General features: G+C 41.6%; 1 protein-coding gene across 2 annotated transcripts in view; it reads right to left on the bottom strand.

Moving 5' to 3' along the window:
* ERLIN1 (ER lipid raft associated 1) overlaps nucleotides 1–21,996 on the bottom strand; it is a 54,825-nt gene extending 32,829 nt beyond the window's left edge. Inside the window, exons 1-4 of one of the 2 annotated variants that reach the window (XM_063434346.1) lie at nucleotides 21,916–21,996; nucleotides 2,412–2,531; nucleotides 1,923–2,004; nucleotides 1,527–1,573 (exon numbers count right to left, since the gene is read on the bottom strand). In XM_063434346.1, the coding sequence (XP_063290416.1) occupies nucleotides 1,527–1,573; nucleotides 1,923–2,004; nucleotides 2,412–2,527 (245 nt within the window). In that variant the 5' untranslated portion in view covers nucleotides 2,528–2,531; nucleotides 21,916–21,996. Of the gene's footprint in view, nucleotides 1–1,526; nucleotides 1,574–1,922; nucleotides 2,005–2,411; nucleotides 2,532–21,901 lie in introns of both variants that reach the window. The other variant, XM_063434345.1, reaches the window with a different exon arrangement.
* Between the last annotated feature and the right edge of the window lie 1,482 nt (nucleotides 21,997–23,478).

Here is a 23,478-nt window from a genome sequence, read left to right as displayed (position 1 = left end):
ATTAGTCCTGCTTACTTTTCATTTTTTCCCCCACAATCTTTATTTAAAATTTTATCAGGTACATAGGAGTTAGAAAAATAGATACCAACAAAAAAACTAAATAGTTATTACACCAGCCTGACCGGAGCAGGAATCAAAACCAAAATATTCATTGTAATTAGGCTATCAACTGATATGTACATTTGAAAGTAAGCAAGTGGCTTAGGCATAAAACAAATTGCAAGTGCATTGCTTCTCTAATAATACAGACTGGCTGGGTGAGACTTGTGTATTAAAGGGAAACTATGGTGCTAGGAAAACAAAGTTGTTTTCCTAGCACTATAGTGCTTCCCCCTTCCTTGCGCCCCCCCACCTCCCCTTGGCGCTGGTTGGTGGGTAGCTTACTTAGGTTTTCTAGCAATGGAGATAGTCTGTCCAGGGTAGTATGGAATTTGTCAGTCCTGTTTTGTAGAGAAGCCAGCAGGGCCCCCATTTATCGTATCTCCTCAATCCTGGTCATCCACTGGTGGAGCTTCGGGATACCCCTCTGCCCGCCAGAGGACAGGGATTAGGAATTTAGCCCCATTGAGCAAGTGTATAGTAAGAGGCTTTTTGTATTGGGATAGTGGCATCAAGGTGTGATGAAGCAGCATCTCCATTGGTTGTAGTGGTACTGCTTCCCCCCACTATTTGGTTCATAGTTGATGGATTCCCGATAGAGGAATATATCAGAAACCAAGGCACCCTAACACATGCCAGAGATCTCATTAATCTATGTAGGAGTTAAGGGGTGCGGTATCAACAAGTCAGTAGCTTGTAAATTAAGTCCTGTATGGAGGAGCTGATGGAAGCTCTGTGAGTCGATTAAGATTGCAGGAGACTCCATAGATCATGTTTTACAATCAGCGGGATGATCCCTGCATCCCACAGCAGTCACTTGTGACGGCTGCTGGATTAAATAAAAGTTTAAAAGTTTACCTTTTGGCAACCTCAAAAGACCCCATAAGAAAAAATCGGTCCCTACTCTATTTTGTGGTATCGTTGGATTCCCCTGGAATTTCAGTGAAATTCCAACATAAACGGCATTAGTATTTCATAAAGCTTATATCTTTATGAAAATACTAAGAAGTGACAGAGCAACTTTAAAGTCACCATATTAAAGGCAACATTATAAAGTGAAAAAAAATAAATCAAAACTAGCAGGGTAAATAACCTGAAGGAGACACTCTGAACTAGGACATAAAGATTATGATTGAATGTGACTGCTCCGTGCAATGTTTGAATTCCGTATTCTGAAGCCAACATCCTGCTTCCTCCACTAAGACACTTCTGGCAGTGGTTTTCATTGTTATGAGTGTATCGGACACGTTTAGAGGGAATAATATACTACCTGGCAAGTATACTTTTGTCCATGGTCCAACTACATCTGGTTAGACCACTGTATTTTGGACAGGTTGAGAATTTAGTCTTGCACAATGAAACGATTTTGGGCAATAAAACCGCTTTCATTTTGCTCTTCATTAATATTTAACTAAAAATAAACGCACCTCGTTCCACATGGTACATTCTTTACTTCATCTGTCTGCAGAGTAGTCTGAAAATACAAAATAGATTAAGAAAAATCCACAACATATACTTTAAGAACCTTTTAAGGGACACTATATGCACAGTCACTACTATATCTCATTGAAGTGGGTATAGTGTCTAGAGTCATCTGGCACTATCTTTACTGTGAAGTATTAAATAATCTTTAATCTTTTAGTGTTAAAGGAGAGTTGCAAGCAGCCCTGTAAACATGGCTACATTTGTACCAAGTCCAAATGTCACAAAGGAATTAGTGCATCTTGAGCACCCATACCAGATTAGCCATTGTAGTTAATTTTTGTAATTTATAATTTTATTGGTCAGAAAAGTATATGAAGTACATTGTAGTTGACACTCACCTGGACTGATCGAAAGGAAGTAATGAAAGGAAACATGATATGGTATCCAGGTCCGCTGGGACTAGTCAGTAAAGCACCCCCTCTTAAGAAAAGGAAAGAAAAACACATAATGTGTAATTACTTGTAGAGTGATGCTGTATGTCTAGCAGTCTAAAAATATAAAATCGGGGAAAAGCACTAATTGTGAGATCCTTACTTTTTGTAATCAACATTCAACTTATTTCTTTTATATAGGCAAAAGAACCAGTGTTTTAATTCAAAACTATATTCTGCAAGGCTCCTTTGGTGGTCATGTTCTGGCTATTAGGTACAGTGGCTATGCTTACTTCCTGCGCCACTTAAATGACGGATTTCACAACGGTAATGTAACAGATATGTTGCTTTTATGAAAATTCGTATTTAATCAAGTAAATGAGAAAAAACACAAAAGGGGAGGGGGGTGGGGGCTTGTCAACATCCAGAATGGTAAGAAGCTTGCAATCCTTTTACCTGTAGTACACAGCCAGATGACCTTCCTCCACCTTATGTATAGAAGAGTTGAGGACCAGGGCAAGGACTGCTGTCACCACTCCTATTACTACACCCAGCTGTGCCATGGTCATCATACCTGTAGGAGAGAAGAATTAGATAACTGGTGTTAACATGCAGAAATAGGTTTACTTATAAAGTTAATTCCACAAACAGCAAGATAAGAGTAAAATTTGAAAAAACAAATCTGGGTGCAACCCATGTCACGCCAACGTTGCATTAATTATTGTTGCACTATAGAATAGTGCTATTTAATGTGATTTGTGTAGTGCACACAGAAATTGGCTAAATAGTAGAGGATAGATGTCAGAAGGGTGTAATTAAAATTATATGAGTATGTGATAGCTTTCAGAAGGTTTACAACAAGAATTACCCTTTTCAAACTGTGACTCCCGAGCTCCTCTGCAAGGTGTGAAATGTTACACATGAGATGCCTCCAAGTCTAGCTTCAATGTAAAGTAACTGGTTAATCTACCATATGCCTGTATCCCCTCATAGATGGTGGATTATTTTGATATGCTAATGGCAGTTAGCATTGAGGAGACCATTGTGTACCCGAGTCATACCCAAAAGAAACCTTAATAACAACAGCCCACAGATGAATAATAATGCCTCCTTTTGTGCATATTTCGAATGGAAAAAGCCCACTAAATCAGGTCATAAGTAGGAAATGTGACAAGTATGAAACAAAAAAAACTAAACAAAATAAATAAATAAATTCATTGATGCAATTATTTCTGTGGCCAGCACAAAATAATAAAAACACAAAGGGAATAAAAGTTAAAAAAAAGTTTCTTTTTGGATTGATGTTGGTATCAAACTATGCGTTGTTTGTGGTTTTAATTCGGCTATATCAATGGTACTTTTTCCCCATTACAGAAGATTCTTTCTAGCAGAATCAGCATTTTAGTTGCACTTCCTTGTATAAATGGGTTCTTGGCCTCGGTCCTGAATTTTATTAAAGCTGGTGCTTTGTGAATATTCCAAATCCTATCATTTGTATGGGATTTAAATGCAAAAACACAGATTTTAATCCTGACACCGAATGCATCCAGGGCGATTGCTGCAGATTCATCCATATTTGGTTTAAGTAAATATGAAAATTGCCATTGTATCGGACAAAATCCGGTGTTAAGTGAATAAACCTGACCAGACTTTCTGTGGCTGTCCAATCACAGACTTTGCAATGCAGCTCAATGAGAAGTCTTTGCAAGGCAAGTGCTCCGAGTAATTGTCTGTGTCTTGAGTTTAGCACCACCGAGCTAACAAACCAGGAAATAACATGATCAGTTGTCTGCTTGAAAGTTAGGATGGTATAACCAGGTTAATTTATAAAAGAGTAAATTTCTATTTAAATCTGCACTTTTTGTAAAATGAAAAAGAGGAGGCCCCACACTTTACACAAAGCTTTTCTGCAAGCTACAGGGCTTTTGGGGTCTGGAATGTCTCTTTAAGAGTGCTGGCAACAGAATATATTTAAAGTAAATGAATTTCAAAACCAGCTGGTCTTGAATAACTAGTTATACAGCTTGGCATGTGTTTAAGGAAGGACATTTATCTGTGTTTGTCAGAGGATGATGCAATTGTTCTCTTTGTACACAAGCAGGTTTGGGTAAAATATATATTCTGATTATATAATATATATTTATATTTAAAAAAAAAAAAAAAAAATTTTAATAAAAGCCATAGCACATACCTGGGTATCTGTTTCATAACAAATATATGCTATGGATTTGGATAAAAGGGTAACATAAATCAAATACTTGTTAAAAAGTATTTTTTGATGGAAACAATCCTAGCAATGGCTTCCAGCAATCATGATTCAGCAGGACCCATCTTCCAACAAACATCTGGACCGTTTTGTTTTTTTACAGATTTTTTAATGATTATTGGTATTTATACAGCGCCAGCTTATTCCGCAGCGCTTTACAATAATAGGTTAACATGCATCTACCATAATGAGTCTGTAAATTTTGCACCTGAAAACGTGTTAAGAACACATACCTAAATATTTTTTCCAGTTTCCTTAAATACATAGAACAGCTGAACACATGTTGATGTGATGGCCATAACTGTATGCTTTTTTTAGAGTTTCCTCTTTTGATAAATATGCCCTTTCCAAGAGAAAAAGTCACTTTATAAAACGCACCATCCTGGCTCTGAATTAGACAGCTGGGACATTACACTTCCTGATTGCTTTGTGCAGTAGTACCAAGTGGAAGGCAATGCTTGTCACAAAAAAGCTTCAGATCCAATGCTACTCTATGAGAAACAAAGCCAGTATCAAGAGGCAATTGGAGCAGTTGCATCTTGCCTGTCAATTCTTCTGTATTATTTATAATCTCCCAAGGCAAAGTGGAGGTGCGCTGAGAATACCCTTTCACTTCTAGATTAAAAGGCAATGTAAGACGCGCAGGTTTTTTTTTTTTTTTAAATATAAAAATCTATGCATTTATTTAGAATTCTATGGTATGCCTTAAATAAAACATTGCACACCATTTCTCTAGTCATTTGGATTATACAATGAATACATAAAATTGTATTATTTTGAGGTAGGTAGAGCCACACTGCCGAGTAGAGATGATGCGTGGTGGGCGAGCTCCTGAGTGCAGTGCGGGATTTGGAGCAATAAGCCCAGTCAGCTTTCTCATCTTACCACCAAAGGAGAACACTCACTTAACAGAGGGCACCTAGGTAAATCTGGCGAACCATTTTCTCAAGATTCCTGTGTCCTACAGACACTTCTGGCTTGGGAGGGACGGATGCTCTCTAACTGCTCGGATATGGAATATCCGATTGGACCGGTGGGGATAATCCTGGTCCCAGGAGTCCAACCAACACCGCCAGAAACCTAGCTCCCAGGATGGTGGAGATAGAAATCAGAGACCCGAGAGCGATGTCTGTTAAAGGACCACTATAGGCACTCAGACCACTTCAGCTCAATGAAGTGGTCTGGGTGCCAGGTCCCTCTAGTTTTAACCCTGCAGGTGAAACCATAGCAGTTTCAGAGAAACTACTATGTTTCACTGAGGGTTAATCCAGCCTCTAGTGGCGTTCTCACTGACAGTTGCTAGAGGCGCTTCCACAATTCTCACTGTGAAAAATCACAGTGAAAAGACACTGGAAGTCCATAGGAAAGCATTGAGTAATGCTTTCCTTTGTCAGCAGAGGGAGGAGAGTTCCTGGCGTTTGAGAAAGGTATGTTGCTGAAGGGATTTTAACCCCCTTCAACCCAGCAGGAGGGGGGCCACAAGGGTGGGGGGGGGGGGGGAAAACCTAATGACCCCCATAGTGCCAGGAAACAGACTTTTGTTTTCCTGGCACTATAGTGCTCCTTTAAGACTTTACTGTCCAGGTTGGACCCCATCCTTGCAGAATTCCTGTCACATATAGGAGCAAGTAAGCGAAGGATCACCATAAGAAAACACCTATGTAACGGAAAATGACGCTACAGTGGGGACTGCTGCGAAACATATTCATCTGCTGAAACTTTGCTTTAACACATATCTGCATCTGAGATGCTTCAGCCCGAGTCTGTGGAAGTATGGAGTTGGGCCTGAGCTCGGGGTCCAACTCCAAATATCTCTCAAAAATGGCAGCTGTTGTTTTTGGGAGACCTCATGGAATCTGCATGCAGGCTACATTAAAAAGGGAAACTATAGGCACCCAGACCACTTAAGCTCATTGAAGTGGTCTAGATGCATAGCCCTAGGTCACTTAACCCTGCAAAGGTAACTATTGCAGTATTTAATAAACTGCAATAATTATCTTTGAGGGTTAACCCAACTTCTAGTTGCAGTCTACCAGACATTTGGTCACCTGATACTGCACGCCCTCACACTATGCATGAGGACATCCAGCGTCTTCTAAAGCCCCATAGGAATTATACATGCTTTCCTATGGTAGAAATACTAATGCAAGTACAGACACTCCCCTGTCGCCTGATATTGGATGGGGAGGAACGCAGGCAGAGCCCGAACCAGCGCCGAGGGACAGACACTGGACTCAGGTAAGTTACAGAAGACCTTTTTATACCCTTCTGAATCATGTGGGGGGCACTATAGAGAGCTATAGTGCCAGGAAAACAACTGCTTTCCTGGCACTATATAGTTTCCCTTTAAAGGGACACTCCAGGCACCCAGACCACTTCTGCCCATTGGAGTGGTCTGGGTGCCAACTCCCACTACTCTTAACCCTGCAAGTGTAATTATTGCAGTTTTTATAAACTGCAGAATGATTTTATTTTATCCAACGGCTCCCCGTTTGTAGGTTCCACAAAATGGTATGGTACGTCTCAAGAGATCACAGGTAAGTGTATCATTTGTTTTAACATTACTAGTTATGCTGATGAGCTACTATATGCTGCGCTGTAGTGATTTTAGTGCCATTGACATTTTATTGGGTCCGCCACACCATTCATAATCAGTTTTTTTTTTACACACACAAAAATTCTTAAAGTAAACACTATAGTCACCAGAACCAATACAGCTTAATGTAGTGGTTCTGGTGTCTATTGCCTGTCCCTGCAGGCTTTTCAATGTAAACACGGTCTTTTCAGTGAAAAGGCAGCATTTACATTGCTGCCTAGTAACATCTCTAGTGGCAATCACTCAAACGCCCACTTGATTTAATGCATCTCTATGACGAGGTGCTGATTGGTGCAGCGAATGCTTAATAGCTTCTTAAGCAGGCTGTGGCTGATGGGAGTGGGATGCCGCTGGTCTAGACTCCCCCTCCTGTCTCCTATCAAAGTGCAGGTCTCTGTGTCGGTCTTCCAGAGACACTTTGGGGGAGATTTATCAGTGTCAACAATACTTTTATGGTTACTTTTCGGTAAATATTTGGCACACTTAATTAGGTCAATTTTTTTTCCTCTGCTACTTATTTTGTGCCCCAACAGTCATTTTGAATATACACCATTCTTTAATTGTCATAATGAATTTATCAATCTTCACATCAATTTTTCTGACAGAAAGGTGGCCTTGTTTAAAGGACCACTATAGTGCCAGGAAAACACATACTCGTTTTCCTGGCACTATAGTGCACTGAGGGTGCCCTCACCCTCAGGGACGCCCTCCCGCCAGGCTGGATGGAGAGGAAGGGGTTTAACTTCCCTCTTTTCCCAGCACCGGGCGGGGAGCTCTCCTCCTGCTCTCCTCCTCTCCGCCTCCTCGGCTGAATGCGCATGCGTGGCAGGAACCGCACGCGCATTCAGCCAGTCTCATAGGAAAGCATTTACAATGCTTTCCTATGGAAGCTGGCGTTTTCTCACTGATTTTCACAGTGAGAAGCACGCAAGCGCCTCTAGCGGCTGTCAATGAGACCGCCACTAGAGGCTGGCTTAACCCTAATATAAACCTAGCCGTTTCTCTGAAACTGCTATGTTTATATAAAAAAGGGTTAAACCTAGCTGGACCAGGCACCCAGGCCACTTCATTAAGCTGAAGTGGTCTGGGTGCCTACAGTGGTCCTTTAAGTTCTCTTTTCTTTTTTCAGCCTCCCCAAATTCATTTGGTCAGCCCAACCTCAGTAGAATGTTATGGCACCTGTGTACCGCTCCAGTCTCATATCACGGCCAGACTGACAATAAAAAGCAGCCATGGAAATTGGTGTTATACCACCAGTATAATGCATCTGTCACTGCACAGATATCCAGGTGTGTTTTAATTAAACAAAAAAGGCAAGATTGAACATTCTTATGTGAATAAGTGCACTTCAATGACTTCAAATAAACAAACAACTGCTTTATTTTATGCCTTTTTGCTACAGTATGCAGTCAATATTTCAGCTTCATTACTTCAATATTCGGTAAGGTAACAGAAACATTTCAAATGTTGATTAGGTAACAACTATATATTGATTTTGCCAACTGCTCTTTGTTTTTCAAACCACTCACTGACCCGCACACTTTTACATGTATATACATGCAAACATTGTTACACATATACACACTCACTATTACACTACTACAAACAGATCGAGGGTGAGAGGACTGACACCCACTGATGGGCAAGATTTATGAATGACTATGGGTGATCTACGGCAAATTTTACCACCAGCATATTATAGGCATACTAGAACCAGTTCAACAGTTATTTGACTGATGTGGACTTGGACTGGGCTCTATAGCAATGGCTTTACGCATATAGTCATGGGAAAAAGAATGGTCACCCTCTTTGAATTCTATGGTTTTACTTATTAGGACATAATAATCCGTTCCTTAGCAGGTCTCAATGTTAGGTAAAGACAACCTCAGATAAACAACATTCATTTAACAAAAATAAAGCCAAAATGGAGATGCCATGTGTGAAAAACCAAGTACACCTTATGATTCAATAGCTTGTAAAACCCTCTTTAGCATCTATAACTTGAAGTAATCACTTTCTGTATGACTATCAGTCTCTCATAACACTGTGGAGGAATTTGACCCACTCTTCTTTAAAACGTTGCTTCAGTTCATGGAGTTTCGCACAGCTCTATTAATGTTCCGCCACTGCATTTCCTAATTGGCTGAGGTCTGGACTTTGACTGTGCCATTGTAATACCTTGGGTTCTTTTCTTTTTCAGCCATTCTGTTGTAGATTTGCTGGTGTGTTTGGGATTATTGTCCTATTGCATGACCCATTTTCAGCCGAACTTTAATAGTCGGACAGAGGCCCTCACATTTGACGTTAGATTACTTTGCATACAGAGGAGTTCATGGTTGATTTAATGACCGCAATGTTCCCAGGTCCTGTGGCTGCAAAACAAGCCCAAAGCATCACCCCTCCACCACCGTGCTTGACAGTTGGTATGAGGTGTTCGTGCGGATTTGTGGGGTTTGGTTTTTGCCAAATGTTGCGCTGTGCATTATGGACAAACATCTCCACTTTGGTCTCATCTGTCCAAAGGACATTGTTTTAGAAGTCGTGTGGTTTTTCTTCAGATACAACTTTGCAAATCTAAGCCGTGCTGCCATGTACCTTAAAGAGAGAAGAGCCTTTTGCCTGGCAACCCTTTCAAACAAAGCATACTTGTTCAATCTTTTTCGAATTGTACTGTCATGAACTTTAACATTTAACATGCTAACTTTGGCCTGTAGAGTCTGAGATGTAACTCTTGGGTTTTTTGCAATTTCTCTGAGCATTGCACGGTCTGACCTTGGGGTGAATTTGCTGGGACGTCCACTCCTGGGAAGATTGGCAACGGTCTTGAATGTTTTCCACTTTTGAATAATCTTTCTCACTGTAGAATGATGGACCTGAAATTGTTTTGAAATGGCCTTATAGCTCTTCCCAGATTGATGGGCAGTAACAATTGCTTCTCTAAGATCATTGCTGATGTCATTTTTCCTTGGCATTGTGTTTACACACACATACACACACCTGAATGCTCCAGACCAGCAAACTGCAAAAACTTTGACTTTAATATGAGGTGATGTCACGCAATGTGTGAAAAAATAATTTCCTTTTAGTGAATGGTCACCAATTTATTTAGAATAAAATCCCTCAAGTCTTTTCTTCCAGAAAACAAAAACTTTAGAGTTGTAATTCAATATAAAGGTTATAACTGAAATAGAGAACCAATTTGCTTATAAAACAATACATACAAGAGGATATTGAAGGTTCGTTTCTCTCAGCAGAGAAAGAGTTAAACAGTAAAGAAGGGTCGTAGGTTCAGCCCAGATTCTCAAAAATCAGTCTCTTTTGAGAAGGGAGAATGGTTAATTAGATTAGCCAAAGGTCAAATACTGAGAGAAGAGTCAATGAGTGGATGAAAGGAAGGGTGGAGATATAAACCGGAGTCCTATAAGCAAGTCCGTGATGTTTTCTTGGAGGGGGGGGGTCAGAGAGAGAGAGAGAGAATGTAGTTGTAATCCAATCCGAGTCAGCCAACAAAAAACCTTAAAGTAAGGGGTTTGTAGATGCGGATGGTCAGCAGAGAGTAAGCCAGAGGAACGGTAACAAGGTAAATATCGGAGACACACAAGGTTGCAGAGTTCAATTCCTACGTGGGAGAGAGAACGCAAGGGAGGAAAAGGAACATGAGCACCAGGATCAGACTTATTAATCGAGCTCTGAACATTAGGATTCAGAGTAAATAGGAGTATAGCAGTTAATTTCTTAAAGGAACATCCATCCTGGGAGAAAAATAAAAAAACATCATAGATGGACACAATTGCTGATGATCAATTAATCAAGAGCATTTCATTAGCAGCCCCTGTCTGCTACTTAGCCTCTTTATTCCTATAGAAGCAGTAAGGGAAAGGGAACTTAGTTTTTCACACATGGCTTTATTTTGTTAAATAAAATCATGACACAGTATGTCATATGTTTTTAAATCAGAGATTTTATTTACCTAATTTTAAGACCTGCTAAGGAACAGATGATTGTTATGTCCTGATATGTAAGACCATAGAATTCAAAGAGGGTGTACTTAATTTCACTTACCTCTGGCACAGCACCCACACTGTCAGCTCCTGTGGATGCCAGCTATGTGGGTCATGTCCTGGGACAAAACTGGTCAGTTGGCAAGTATGGGAGGGTAGCAGTAAATTTCAAGACACAGAATTATAAACACATTAGAAATAAATATTTATAACACTGGAGTATTCATTTAACCCCTTAAGAACTGAGGCAATTGTACATGCTCTGATCAAAACAAAATGTAACCAAGCCCTAGAATTTGACCTATACATCTGTTCAACCATAATTTACCTCTTTTATATTAAACGTACACACACATATACAATTGTGAAACTGGTCTTTCATTTCACATCAAATCTTTATATATAAAACATCATTTTATATAAAGAAAATTTATATAAAGAAATTATTTTCTAAGTTCTGTATGGCGTGTTAACTTTGAATGTCATAACATTTTTAGCTTTTACCCTAATCAGGCTGATCACAGGGTTAATGCTGTGATCAGCACTGAAAGGGTTAACAAAAATAAAAAAGTTTTCACACACTAACTGTGATCTCTCTGCCTCTCTTGACTCAGATCAAAGTGAGCAGAGACAATGCTTCAAATAATTGGCTGACACATTGTAACAGTGATCACAGTGACAGGCTGTCATGCAATAACATGCTGCAGATCGCAAACGATTGGCCACTGTGGGGACTACCTGGGTTGCCAGGCAGGCCCCCGCACCGCGACCTGCAGCTTGGGAGATAATGGCTACACGTGGGAGGGCTTAAATGCTGCAGCATACTATGCTGCTATGCTGCAGCATACTATGCTGCAGCATACTATGCTGCCCTAATGGCGTTTAGGCCCATATGCTACCAGACAGCATAGCATACATAGCACAAAATTATTCTTTATCCTTCAACATAGCATCTGTATTTACATAAAAAAATTAAATAAACATAACTTTAACATATTTAATAGTAATATCGCCAGAGCAATGCAGAGGTTGCTTTTGGGTCGTTATAATTACAGATAATGCACCAAAACCACTACAGCGGACATGGTTTTGATGCTCAATTCTCTGCCCTTTTGTGAGTTCAATTACTACTTCTACTGCCGCTGCCCTAGCCCTACCTTCTCTGGCAATCAATGACACAAACTCCCTTCACACTTCATGAAAAGATAGATCCATTTCTTACATTCGAGCTCAGATTCAGCAGAGTGTTTACTTTAGGACTTCACATCAGTGGTGGTCTAGAAACCTCCTGTGTGAGGTACAATTGGATCGCACACATAGTGATGAAAAGCCTGACTATTTGGAAGTCTCAGTAGAACAACAAGACTGTATTTTATTTAAAAATACAAAAATAAATGGGAATCCCGAGGAAGAGTCAAGGAATACAGCAACATCCAAGTACCTCTAGAAAGTCCATCATGTTTTCAGCTGGGAAAATTACTTGGCCAAGTGAAGACCTAGAAACTACTCAAAATAAAGGGAGCATTCTACCCACAATTTATCACTTGTACCACAGCTGGAAGAAATTAAGTTGGGGCCTAATGAGTGTCAGGCCAAAGTCCTGGATGAAACAGACATCATCAAAAAAGGTCTTCCAAAGATGATGCAGACAAGGAGGATGCTTCATGGCAAGACAAACATCTCCATGGGATGTACCATCGGCAGATAGTAGGTGTGGAAATTGCTGGGATTGTGGACCAAAACATCTACACAGAATAAGGCTGGACCTGCCTAACCTCCTACAGGTGGTATCAAAAGGAGTAGTTGAGAATGACATACAATCAAGCACTGGCCTATCTACCAGACACCATAATAGACAATAAACAGGAGACTTTAGTGGTGAATGTGGTAATGACCAGTGACCAGAACATCAAGAAGAAACATGAGTGTGGCGGAACCAACCTCGCCACTCGAGGAGCCTGTTCACCCGCTTCCTGCCACTGGACTATGGCCCCATGTAAACCTCAAGTTGAGAAAGTGGCTTCAGCAGATTCCAGATGAGACATTTGAGATATGTCTAAAATAGTACAGCTAATATGCTGCGCAGGACCCCAAGACTAACAGGCTTCTGATAGATGATCCAAGGTGCCTATAGTGGTCCTTTAACCATATCTGGTCCGAGATTTATCAATTCGATCCAGTTATTTCTCCTAAATCATTTCACTGTCCAGATTGTGGCCTAATAGGTTTACTTAACCTAGGATCCTAGTTTTCGTTGGCAGTGCTTTCAATATTACACCCTTCATTTGCCATTCTTCGGTTTTTAACTCCTCTGTTACACAATAAAAATTTTTTACTTAAAGGGACCCTATAGTCACCTGAATAACTTTAGCTTAATGAAGCAGTTTTGGTGTATAGAACATGCCCCTGCAGCCTCACTGCTCAATCCTCTGCCATTTAGGAGTTAAATCCCTTTGTTTATGAACCCTAATCACACCTCCCTGCATGTGACTTGCACAGCCTTCCATAAACACTTCCTGTAAAGAGAGCCCTATTTAGGCTTTCTTTATTGCAAGTTCTCTTTAATTAGGATTTTCTTATCCCCTGCTATGTTAATAGCTTGCTAGACCCTGCAAGAGCCTCCTGTATGTGATTAAAGTTCAATTTAGAGATTGAGATACAATTATTTAAGGTAAATTACATCTGTTTGAAAGTAAAACCAGTTTTTTTTCCCCATGCAGGCTCTGTCAATCATAGACAGGGGAGGTGTGGCTACAGCTGCATAAACAGAAAAAGTGATTTAACTCCTAAATGACAGTGAATTGAGCAGTGAAATTGCAGGGGAATGATCTATACACTAAAACGGCTTTATTTAGCTAAAGTAATTTAGGTGACTATAGTGTTCCTTTATCTGTCTGGTTGCATTCACATACTCAGAAGTGGTTAAAGGACCACTATAGGCACCCAGACCACTTCAGCTCAATGAATTGGTCTGGGTGCCAGGTCCATCTAGAATTAACCCTGCCTGCTGTAAACATAGCAGTTTCAGAGAAACTGCTATGTTTACTTTAGGGTTAATCCAGCCTCTAGTGGCGGTCTCATTGACAGCCGCTAGAGGCGCTTCCGCGATTCTCACTGTGAAAATCACAGTGAGAAAACACCAGCGTGAATGCTTTCCTATGGACTGGCTGAATGCGCGCGCGGCTCTTGCCGCGCATGCACATTCGCCGATGACGGCCGAAGAAGGAGGAGGAGAGTCCCCAGCGCCAAGGGAGAAAGGTGAGTGTTTAACCCCCTTCAGTCCGGCGGGAGTGGGACCCTGAGGGTGGGGGCACCCTCAGTGCACTATAGTGCCAGGAAAACGAGTTTGTTTTCCTGGCACTATAGTGGTCCTTTAATATCAGGTTGGTACATTTGTTGTATGAGGGAGGCCTTTAACATCATATCTTCTATCATTTTCTTAATGTGCTGAACCTTCTAAATGTTAGACCTGCTCCAGATCCATTCCCAATCCATGTATTCACTTCTTCCTACTGATCCTTACAACTGGCAATGTGGTCTTAAGTCTTGTTTTGTACATCCAGGAACGAGATTTTCTCTCGCTGACTCATAATATCCTTGCCTCTGGCAGAATAGTGTAGCAAACTGTTTTGTCCTGTACCTATTATTGCACCTGAGCCAGATGAATGCAAAGTGTTCAATGCCTTAGCCAAGGAATGGATGTGGACTGGGTTCAAAACTGAATTAAGGCTTCATAATAGATACAATGGGAGTGTATTCACACAGGCTGTCTTTACAAGTACATGCATTGCATACACACTAGCCTGTTTTTTCTAACTGAGCAGGTTCAGTCTGCTATCTAGAGCTTTAAAATTTCTGGACATTTGAAGCCATGAAAAAAAAAAATAAAAAAAAAATTGGAAAAATGGAAATATAGTCAGGAAATTTTGAAAAATATGCAGAGTGGAGAAGTTAAATGGTATGATGGTCTAATCGTTTAAATGCTTCCTGCCAATATGTATTTTCAGTTATTGGCAATGCCGATCCAGAAGAATATATTGCTGTTGCAGGAGCTTGATGAATTTTCTCCTTATTTTCAGGTACTTTGGAGGCACTTTCATGGCTATGGCACTCCTCATTTAGTTCCATAAAGTATTTTTTTAATGTCACTTCTGACTTGCAAGAATATATTTTGTAATCCTTGCAGAAGTTGCTAAAGAATATTTCATGTCACAATATTTACAAATTGCAACTTTGTTCTTAGCAAATAAAAAGGAATGTGGAAATGTTTCCAAATGCTGGATGTTGGTTTCACCATTTTACTGAGAGGAGACAAAGAAAAACTAAAACTTACTGGCCAGACTCCGACTACAGGCAAACATTATACTGTGATGGGGAGAACATTAATAGAATTACGGAATTTGTTGCACTTTATAAATAAGTACAACAACAAGCATTTAGAAAAAGGTTATAAAAGATAACCTGATTTTTCAAACAAATGTAACCTCTTACCTGTCAATTAGGGCCTAACAGAGGATAGAAACAACAACTTCTGTATACCAACAAGATGGAGCCAGGCCATAACCAAACTAAACTGAAACCTTTTTCCCCTGCAGCACCCATAGAGTTAGAATTGCATATTGCTCTTATTTGAGAATTGCATTTAGATGAGATAACTTGCAAGGATTTCAGAATTTATATAAAGTCTCAGAAGACCCTAAAGGGACACTCCAGGCACCCGGACCACTTCTGCCCATTGGAGTGGTCTGGATCCCACTACCCTTAACCCAGCAACTGTAAATATTGCAGTTTTCATAAACTGCAATAATTACATTGCAGGGTTAACTCCTCCTCTAGTGGCTGTCTACTAGACAGCCACTAGAGGGCACTTCCTGGTTTCTAGCACAGGTTTTCGGTGCTAGAGCTTCGCTGGACGTCATCACTCTATGTGAGGACCTACAGTGTCACTAAAATCCCCATAGGAAATCATTGAAAAGCATTTTCAATGCTTTCCTATGGAGAGGTCTAATGCACGTGCGGGTCATTGCACATTAGGTCTCCCCAGCCGGCAGGGAAGAAGAAGCCTCGTCGCTGCCTTTGGTAAGTGACTGAAGGGTTTTCCACCCCTTCAGCAACCGGGTATGGGAGGTGGGAGGGAGATGGGACCTGCAGTGCCAGGAAATCAGTCAGTTTAATGAAGGTTTTCGTTTAATACAATTGGACGACTTCCCCCCCCCCCCCCCTATTTTTCCAAGGCCTTCCCACCTCTGCTGCCATCACAGCACATCTGACAAAGCAGAGCGGTACATGACCAGGTAGGGTTACTGTGAGGAAGGCTGGATACTTCCCTTTGCCTGGATATAAAAATGTCCTATTGAAAAGGCAATAAACAGGGACACAATGGTGCTGGTCTACCAATGAGAATAGATATAGACACGTATAAATCCGAACACTCACAAGGGTAGAGCCAGTTTATCCACTTGGCTCATATGCTCTAGACATGCCTAGTTGTATACCTTTCTGGATAAAATGTTCTAGTATTAACACATATGAGCCACACACACACCCTATCCCTAAACAGTTTGTCAATCTTGTCGTTTTGCTTTTGTTGACCAATTCCAATCACTTAAACAGCATATGTCATACAATTCCGTAGAGATACCGAAATACTTCTTTGGGCTTATGAAGCCATCTAAATCTAAAGTAATACTCATGCATAATCTCGCTCCAAACAGCTTGAGTTAAAAATGCAAACCATGTCAAAGGTAAAGTTTCATTCCAAATTCATAAGTGAGTAAAGTAGACCAAGTGAAAATAGGAAGTTATATGATGCCAAAACCTTTTACACTATTTCTGCCTGTACAACAACAACACAAAATCCCTAGTCACACATGTGAAAGCAAAACAAAAAATAAAACTCACACCACAAACGTGTCGGTTCTGAATTCACAAATGCTAGATAGATATTAAAGGAGCACTATAGGGTCAGGAACACAAACATGTATTCCTGACCCTATAGTGTTAAAATCACCATCTAGCCCCCCTTGTCCCCTCATGCCTCCCTAAATATAGGAAACATCTTACTTGTATTCAAGTCTGCAGCTGCTTACATGTCCCTGTTTCAGCAGAAGTGGTTGCCTGATCCAATCACAATGTTTCCCCATAGGATTGGCTGAGACTGACAAAGAGGCAGATCAGGGGCAGAGCCAGCATGATTCAAACACAGCCCTGGCCAATCAGCATCTCCTCATAGAGATGAATTGAATCAATGAATCTCTATGAGGAAGATTCAGTGTCTGCATGCAGATGGAGGAGACACTGAATGTGTGGATGCATTTTAGGCAGCCATGACCCAGGAAGGATCTCTAACAGCCATCTGAGGAGTGGCCAGTGAAGTTATCACTAGGCTGTAATGTAAACACTGCATTTTCTATGAAAAGTGTTTACAGCAAAAAGCCTGAAGGTAATGATTCTACTCGCCAGAATAAATTATATAGTTGTTCTGGTGACTATAGTGTCCCTTTAATTTTTTCCCCTAAAACCTTTTTTTATTGTAACAGGCTGCTTTATTAGAGCTGTTGTATTTCACAGTGAGTGGCAATTTGTTCTGAACCCTGTGGACACATGCATCGCCTCTAATTATTTGATGTCACACACCTGGATAATTACATTTTACAAAGAACCTGCATTTGCGAGAAATAGAGTACTACAAATATTCCTAGTTGGCAGTATAATGCTACTCCAGAGTTGTATTTGTTTAAACAAAGGCTACTGGCAGTAGAATAGTATGTGTTATATATTTATGAAGAGCTTTCTCTAGTAGTTGTCATGGATACACTCAATGTGATCATTGCTCTTTAGACTGTTACACCCATAAATCATTGATTGCGAGAATACAAACACACCTTATGAACATTCTTTTATAAAGGACATAAACTTCTGTTTGGAGTAAAATACATCTATCTTGATCCAACAACTTAAAACGTTTACACATTAATATTACTGTAAACCGATCAAGATTTTAAAACAAGTGCTGGCCCTGCATAACATTTTAATGTATACAATTTGCAGACATACTACAGCATCCAGAACATCTGCTAAAATGTCCTGAATAATATGTTTTTTTTTGCTTCTTCTCAAGTGCATCCGTCATTTAAAGCAAGACAGTGTTAGTTTATAGAAATACTATATCTCTACTATTTGACAGCCAATAGAAAGCACATGTATGCATTACATAAATACACCATTACATTGCCATTAGTAAACATGGAGTCTAAGGGAGCATACACATGCAGTTGCACCATGCTAATAATTGTGGGATAGAGTATGCAGCAGTCAGTTTATACAAATAAAAAAAAAAAATTGGTGTTTGTCACCCCTCTACAAAAATGCATTTGTCAAACAATATAGTCAGATAAAAAGAAAGAAAAGAGCTTTATTTTCTCCAAACATATAACTCGAGGTGGTCTGTTTTATGTATAATATAAAATAATAGTATAAAACTAAAACATGTAGCAATATCAAATGCATTGCAACAGATCCAAAGAGCAGATGGAACTTGGGCCCAAAGCCTCATACACTTAAGCCCACTCCTTCCACGACCAGCTTTCAAAGACCAGCCAAGTTGCTATCTATTTAAAGCAAACATTACTATGAAAAAATAGCATGCTCAAGCTAACAGCAGAAGTGAGAGCATACTGTACGGCAAAACAAAAAATGTAAAGCACCCAAGCAGGAATTGGCTTGGGAAGCATTCTAATCGTACTTGAGACGCAACAGAAAACCTTCCCAGATTGATTTATTTTAATTCCTTCAAAGGCTAGGGGTTAGGAAAACCACTCTGCCGACGGGTCCTAGCGTGGTATACATCATGATAGAGTTGGTAATGCAATATACTCGCAGAAGGATTTGCTGAATCCTGAATACAAAAGGACAAGACATATTTAAACAGGACTACTGTAAATGGTAGTTAAAATAAAGTTAATGTAAATGCAACCCCCATTTCTAAATATAGTACGGAGGGCTGAAGTCATCTTGCTTTTCAAATGTTCTGCATTGACGCCAGAAACTGCAATGTGTTTAACCATACGTAAACACATACATATTTCTGGCTTAATAATTACTAAAACACATATCAGAACAAAAAATTTAGGAGTGACTGAACTAAATCCGAACTCCTATCTCAGTAGGGTTATTTTTGCACATTTAGGGCAAGAGGCGTGCACCATGGCAAGATATTCATTACGGCAATATATATATATATATTTTATGATATGAAATGAGAATTGCAGTTACGGACAGCTTTCCTAATGCCCCAAAAGATAGATCTCCGGATGGATTAAAGTTACAACTTTCAAAATGCTTTGCCAGTCTGAAGAATTATGTATAGCAGGGCTTGACAAATTTGTTTGGAATCTAGGTGCCATTTTTTTTTTTTTAAACTAGCAAAGTTTAATTTACAACAAGAAATATACAATTCTTAAAAGGATACAATAGTCACCAGAACCATTACAGCTTAAAGTAGCTGTTCTAGTGCCTATAGCCTGTCCCTCTAGCCTTTTCAATGTAAATACTGCATTTTCAGAGAAAAGGCAGTGTGTTTACATTGCTGCCTAGTAACACCTCTAGTGAAAGTCACTCAGACGGCCACTGGAGAGCCCCGTGTCAGTGCTGCACAGTGTGCAGCATCTTTGTTCAGCTTCTCCACGCTCTGCATGGAGGTGCTGAATGTTACCCATAGAGAACATGCACAATATTCTCCCAATGCTTTCCTATGGGAAAACATTGGTTTAGCTAAGATCATAAAGGCTGATGATCTCAGCCATGACGGCAGGACAAGCTGCGGCGAAACCGGCGTTGGATAAAGGTAGTTAAAAAACCTCTGTCATGTGATCGGAAGGGGGCAGGTACCTAAACAAGCACACACACACAAATTGACATTTGCAGAGTGGATCTTTCCCGGGGTCCAGTGGGGCGACTCTTTTCCTGCACGCGAGCAGTAATCTTCCTGAAGCTCCTCTCTGCTCCTTGTAGTGATGCCAGATCGGAGTGATGTCATATTCTGGCTCCCATCGTCACTTTACAGCGCGAGGGAGCAGAGAGGAGCTGCAGGAAGATTACTGCTCCCTCAGCCTGCCGCCTCAATGCTCCCCAGTGAGACCTGCAAATCCCAGGCGCCAGGGCAAAATTTGTAGTCGCCTGTGATTTTCCAAGCCCTGATGTATAGTATAGTATTGTAGTTTAAAGGAACAACAAATTGTAATTTGGGGAGATGGGACAGTTAGGCATTCAGGGCCCATTAGAGCCTTAAGTTCCTAATCTTAGCTGGCAAGAGGGGAACCTTAACAAGTTTGTCTGCTGCTATAAACTCTTGTTCTAAAACAATTTCATTGTGGGTATATCTACTAAATAATTTTTTTTTGGCAGTTGAGTGTCCATTTAAAACATGCATGTGTTTAATAATAGATTTTTCCATTGGGGTACATTTAAAACCAGCTTGCAAAAGCTGCAGATCTCTTGTCTGAAGTCTTTGCAAGCCTTCCCCTTATAACCTAGCCAAGATTTTCTGTGACTGTCCAATTGCAGACATCACAATGGCTCAATATGTATCACAGTTTCTATGAGCAAGCAATTGCCAACCTCTTGAGTTTAGCTCAACCAAGCTAAAAAAGTAGAAGTAACAAACATTTGTCTGCTTGACTGCCAGGGAGTGGAATCTGGTTAATTTACAATAGTATCAATATCTATTGAAACCTGCCCTTTTTATAAAATAAAAAGTACACAGTCTACATACAAAGAACTTCAGCATGCAGAAATGCTTTAAGGGTCTGGACTGACCCTTTAATTTTAAAAATATCTGGTGATTCTCTTCTTGACGCCTCATTATCAAGGTGTTTTCATCCACAGAAATACTGATAACTTTTTTGGTAACCACGCCATATATTTGCAAGCAGTTTAAACTGCAAAAGAAAAATCTAAGTAGTTCAGTTGTTCCTTACATGCTAGAAGGACCACATAATTATGTTGTAGACCCAACTCACTATTTTTCATTACCAGCAGATTCAACTGATAAAGTGGCAAAAGTGTTATCATAAATTACCCTAATTCAGGAAAATAAACAAGTTGCTAGTACATTCCTTTATGTCAATAATAAAATTAGTGCTCCATACCTAATCCAGCACCCAGATTAGAACCACATAACCAGAGAATAACCCAGCATCAAACCTCTCTCTCCACCCTGCCCCCCGAATAACCCAGAACTGCACAACCCACCCCCCTAAAGAAAAACCCAGCACCGCCCGAGAAGAACCCAGCACCGCACAACCCGCCCCCCAGAAAAAAAAACAACACAGCACCGCGTCTCCCCCCCGAAGAACCCAGCACCGCGTCTCCCCCCCGAAGAACCCAGCACCGCGTCTCCCCCCCGAAGAACCCAGCACCGCGTCTCCCTCCCCCCCAAAGAACCGCGTCTCCCTCCTCCCAAAGAACCCAGCACTGTTTCTCTCTCCCCCCCCCAAGAACCCAGCACTGTTTCTCTCTCCCCCCCCCCAAGAACCCAGCACTGTTTCTCTCTCCCCCCCCCCAAGAACCCAGCACTGTTTCTCTCTCCCCCCCCCCAAGAACCCAGCACTGTTTCTCTCTCCCCCCCCCAAGAACCCAGCACTGTTTCTCTCTCTCTCCCCCCCCCCCAAGAACCCAGCACTGTTTCTCTCCCCCCCCCCCCCCCCCCGAACCCAGCACTGTCTCTCTCCCCCCCCCCCCCCTCCCCCCCTCCCGAACCCAGCACTGCACCCCAACACCGTGAGGAGCACCGAGCATCGCATCCCCAAACACTGCACAGCACCCAGTACCCGGAGATATACCCAGCACTGTAGTCCCGCACAGTGAGCTACACCCAGTATTAGTCTCAGTCAGAGCGCCGAGCTCAGACTTGTCCGGCTGTCACAGTCAGTCACATGGTGACAGCTTCTCCTGCCGCCCAGACAGTAGCACTGCTCGTAACCAGACCCGCCGCATACAGACACCCAGGATCAGGATACACACGATGACCGAGCAGCACCCGTTACATGCTGTCCCCGGACCCCGAGCTCCCCGCGGTACTCACTCCCAAACTCACAGCTCCTCTGGTCACACGGCACTCGCTCCCTTCATAGTCCGCGTTCCTCCGCACCTCCAGCTACGGAAGCCTGGAAGTGCCCTACTAAGCACCATGGCAACGGCTTCCGGCCGCCTATTGGACAGCCACTTCCGAAACATTACGTCATCACGTCACGTCCTATTACAACCTCTCCCTCACCGACAGTCCGTCCCGGAGACACCACCATCACATCACATCGCAGTCACTACACCGGCCGCATGGCGCGGAGTGCGGCCATTCCCAGCAGCCGGCACACGGGGTGCATGGCCACTATCTCACAGAGTCACTGACTTACAAACCGCCATAGGGTCACCACCTTTCCTGGAACAAAATACCGGCCCTGATAATTTACATAATTATGTGTGCGTGACGTCACTGGACACGACGTCACCGGATGTTGTTTAACATTTGGAAGAGGAAAGTTACTTACAGACATACAGTGATATACAGACACTGACATTCAGATACAATCATACAGAAACTGTCATACACAGACATTCAGACACAGCCATAAAATGAAGATATACAACAAACATTTATTTCTATGTCCCTAAGTGCTCCCATCTTCATTACTGGCAGGTCTGCTATCCCCAGTAGGCAGCCACAGCACACTCAGAGGAGCACTTCTCACGGAGTGTGAGTGAGGAGACGAAGCAGGAGGAAGGGGGCAGAGGTAAATATCGATCTGAGATCTAGGAGAGCTTCTTAGAGTTCCAGCAGACAGAAATACCAGTCACTGCATTGCCGGTATTCCTGCAATACCGGCACCGGCCATACAGCCCCAAATACCGGCTGTGCCGGTAAAATACAATTCAGGTGGCAACCCTAAAACTGTGCCATACCTGACATCAGGTGTCACATACAAACCGTACCATACCTGACATCAGATATCACAAATCGTACCATACCTGACAGGTGTCACATACAAACCATAGCATACCTGACAGGTGTCACATACAAACCAAGCCATACCTGACAGGTGTCACATACAAACCATACCTGACATCAGGTGTCACACACAAACTGTGCCATAACTGGCATCAGGTGTCACATACAAACCGTGCCAAATCTGGCATCAGGTGTCACATACAAACCGTGCCATACCTGACATCAGGTGTCACTGTGTGTTTTCAGAGATGTGCAAGCAGGAAAAGAACAAACCAATGGCCAGATTTCAGTGTGGACGGTCCTGCTCAGGGAACACTTAAACAACACAACTCCAAGTCAATCACACTTCTGTGAAATCAAACTGTCCACTTAGGACGCAACACTGAGTGACAATCAATTCCACATGCTGTTGTGCAAATGGGATAGACAACAGATGGAAATTATAGGCAATTAGCTAGACACCCCCAATAAAGGAGTGGTTCTGCAGGTGATGACAGGTGATGCTTCCTGGCTGATGTTTTGGTCACTTTTGAATGCTGGTGGTGCTTTCACTCTAGTGGTAGCATGAGACGGAGTTTAAAACCCACGCAAGTGGCTCAGGTAGTGCAGCTCATCCTGGATGCGAGCTAGTGGAAATTGACTGCAACATCCTCCAG

The sequence above is a fragment of the Pelobates fuscus genome, chromosome 10 (genome assembly GCF_036172605.1).
Source record: "Pelobates fuscus isolate aPelFus1 chromosome 10, aPelFus1.pri, whole genome shotgun sequence".
Lineage (NCBI taxonomy): Eukaryota > Metazoa > Chordata > Amphibia > Anura > Pelobatidae > Pelobates > Pelobates fuscus.
Note: the sequence above shows the minus strand (reverse complement) of the source record. Positions and strands in the feature narration are given on the sequence as shown.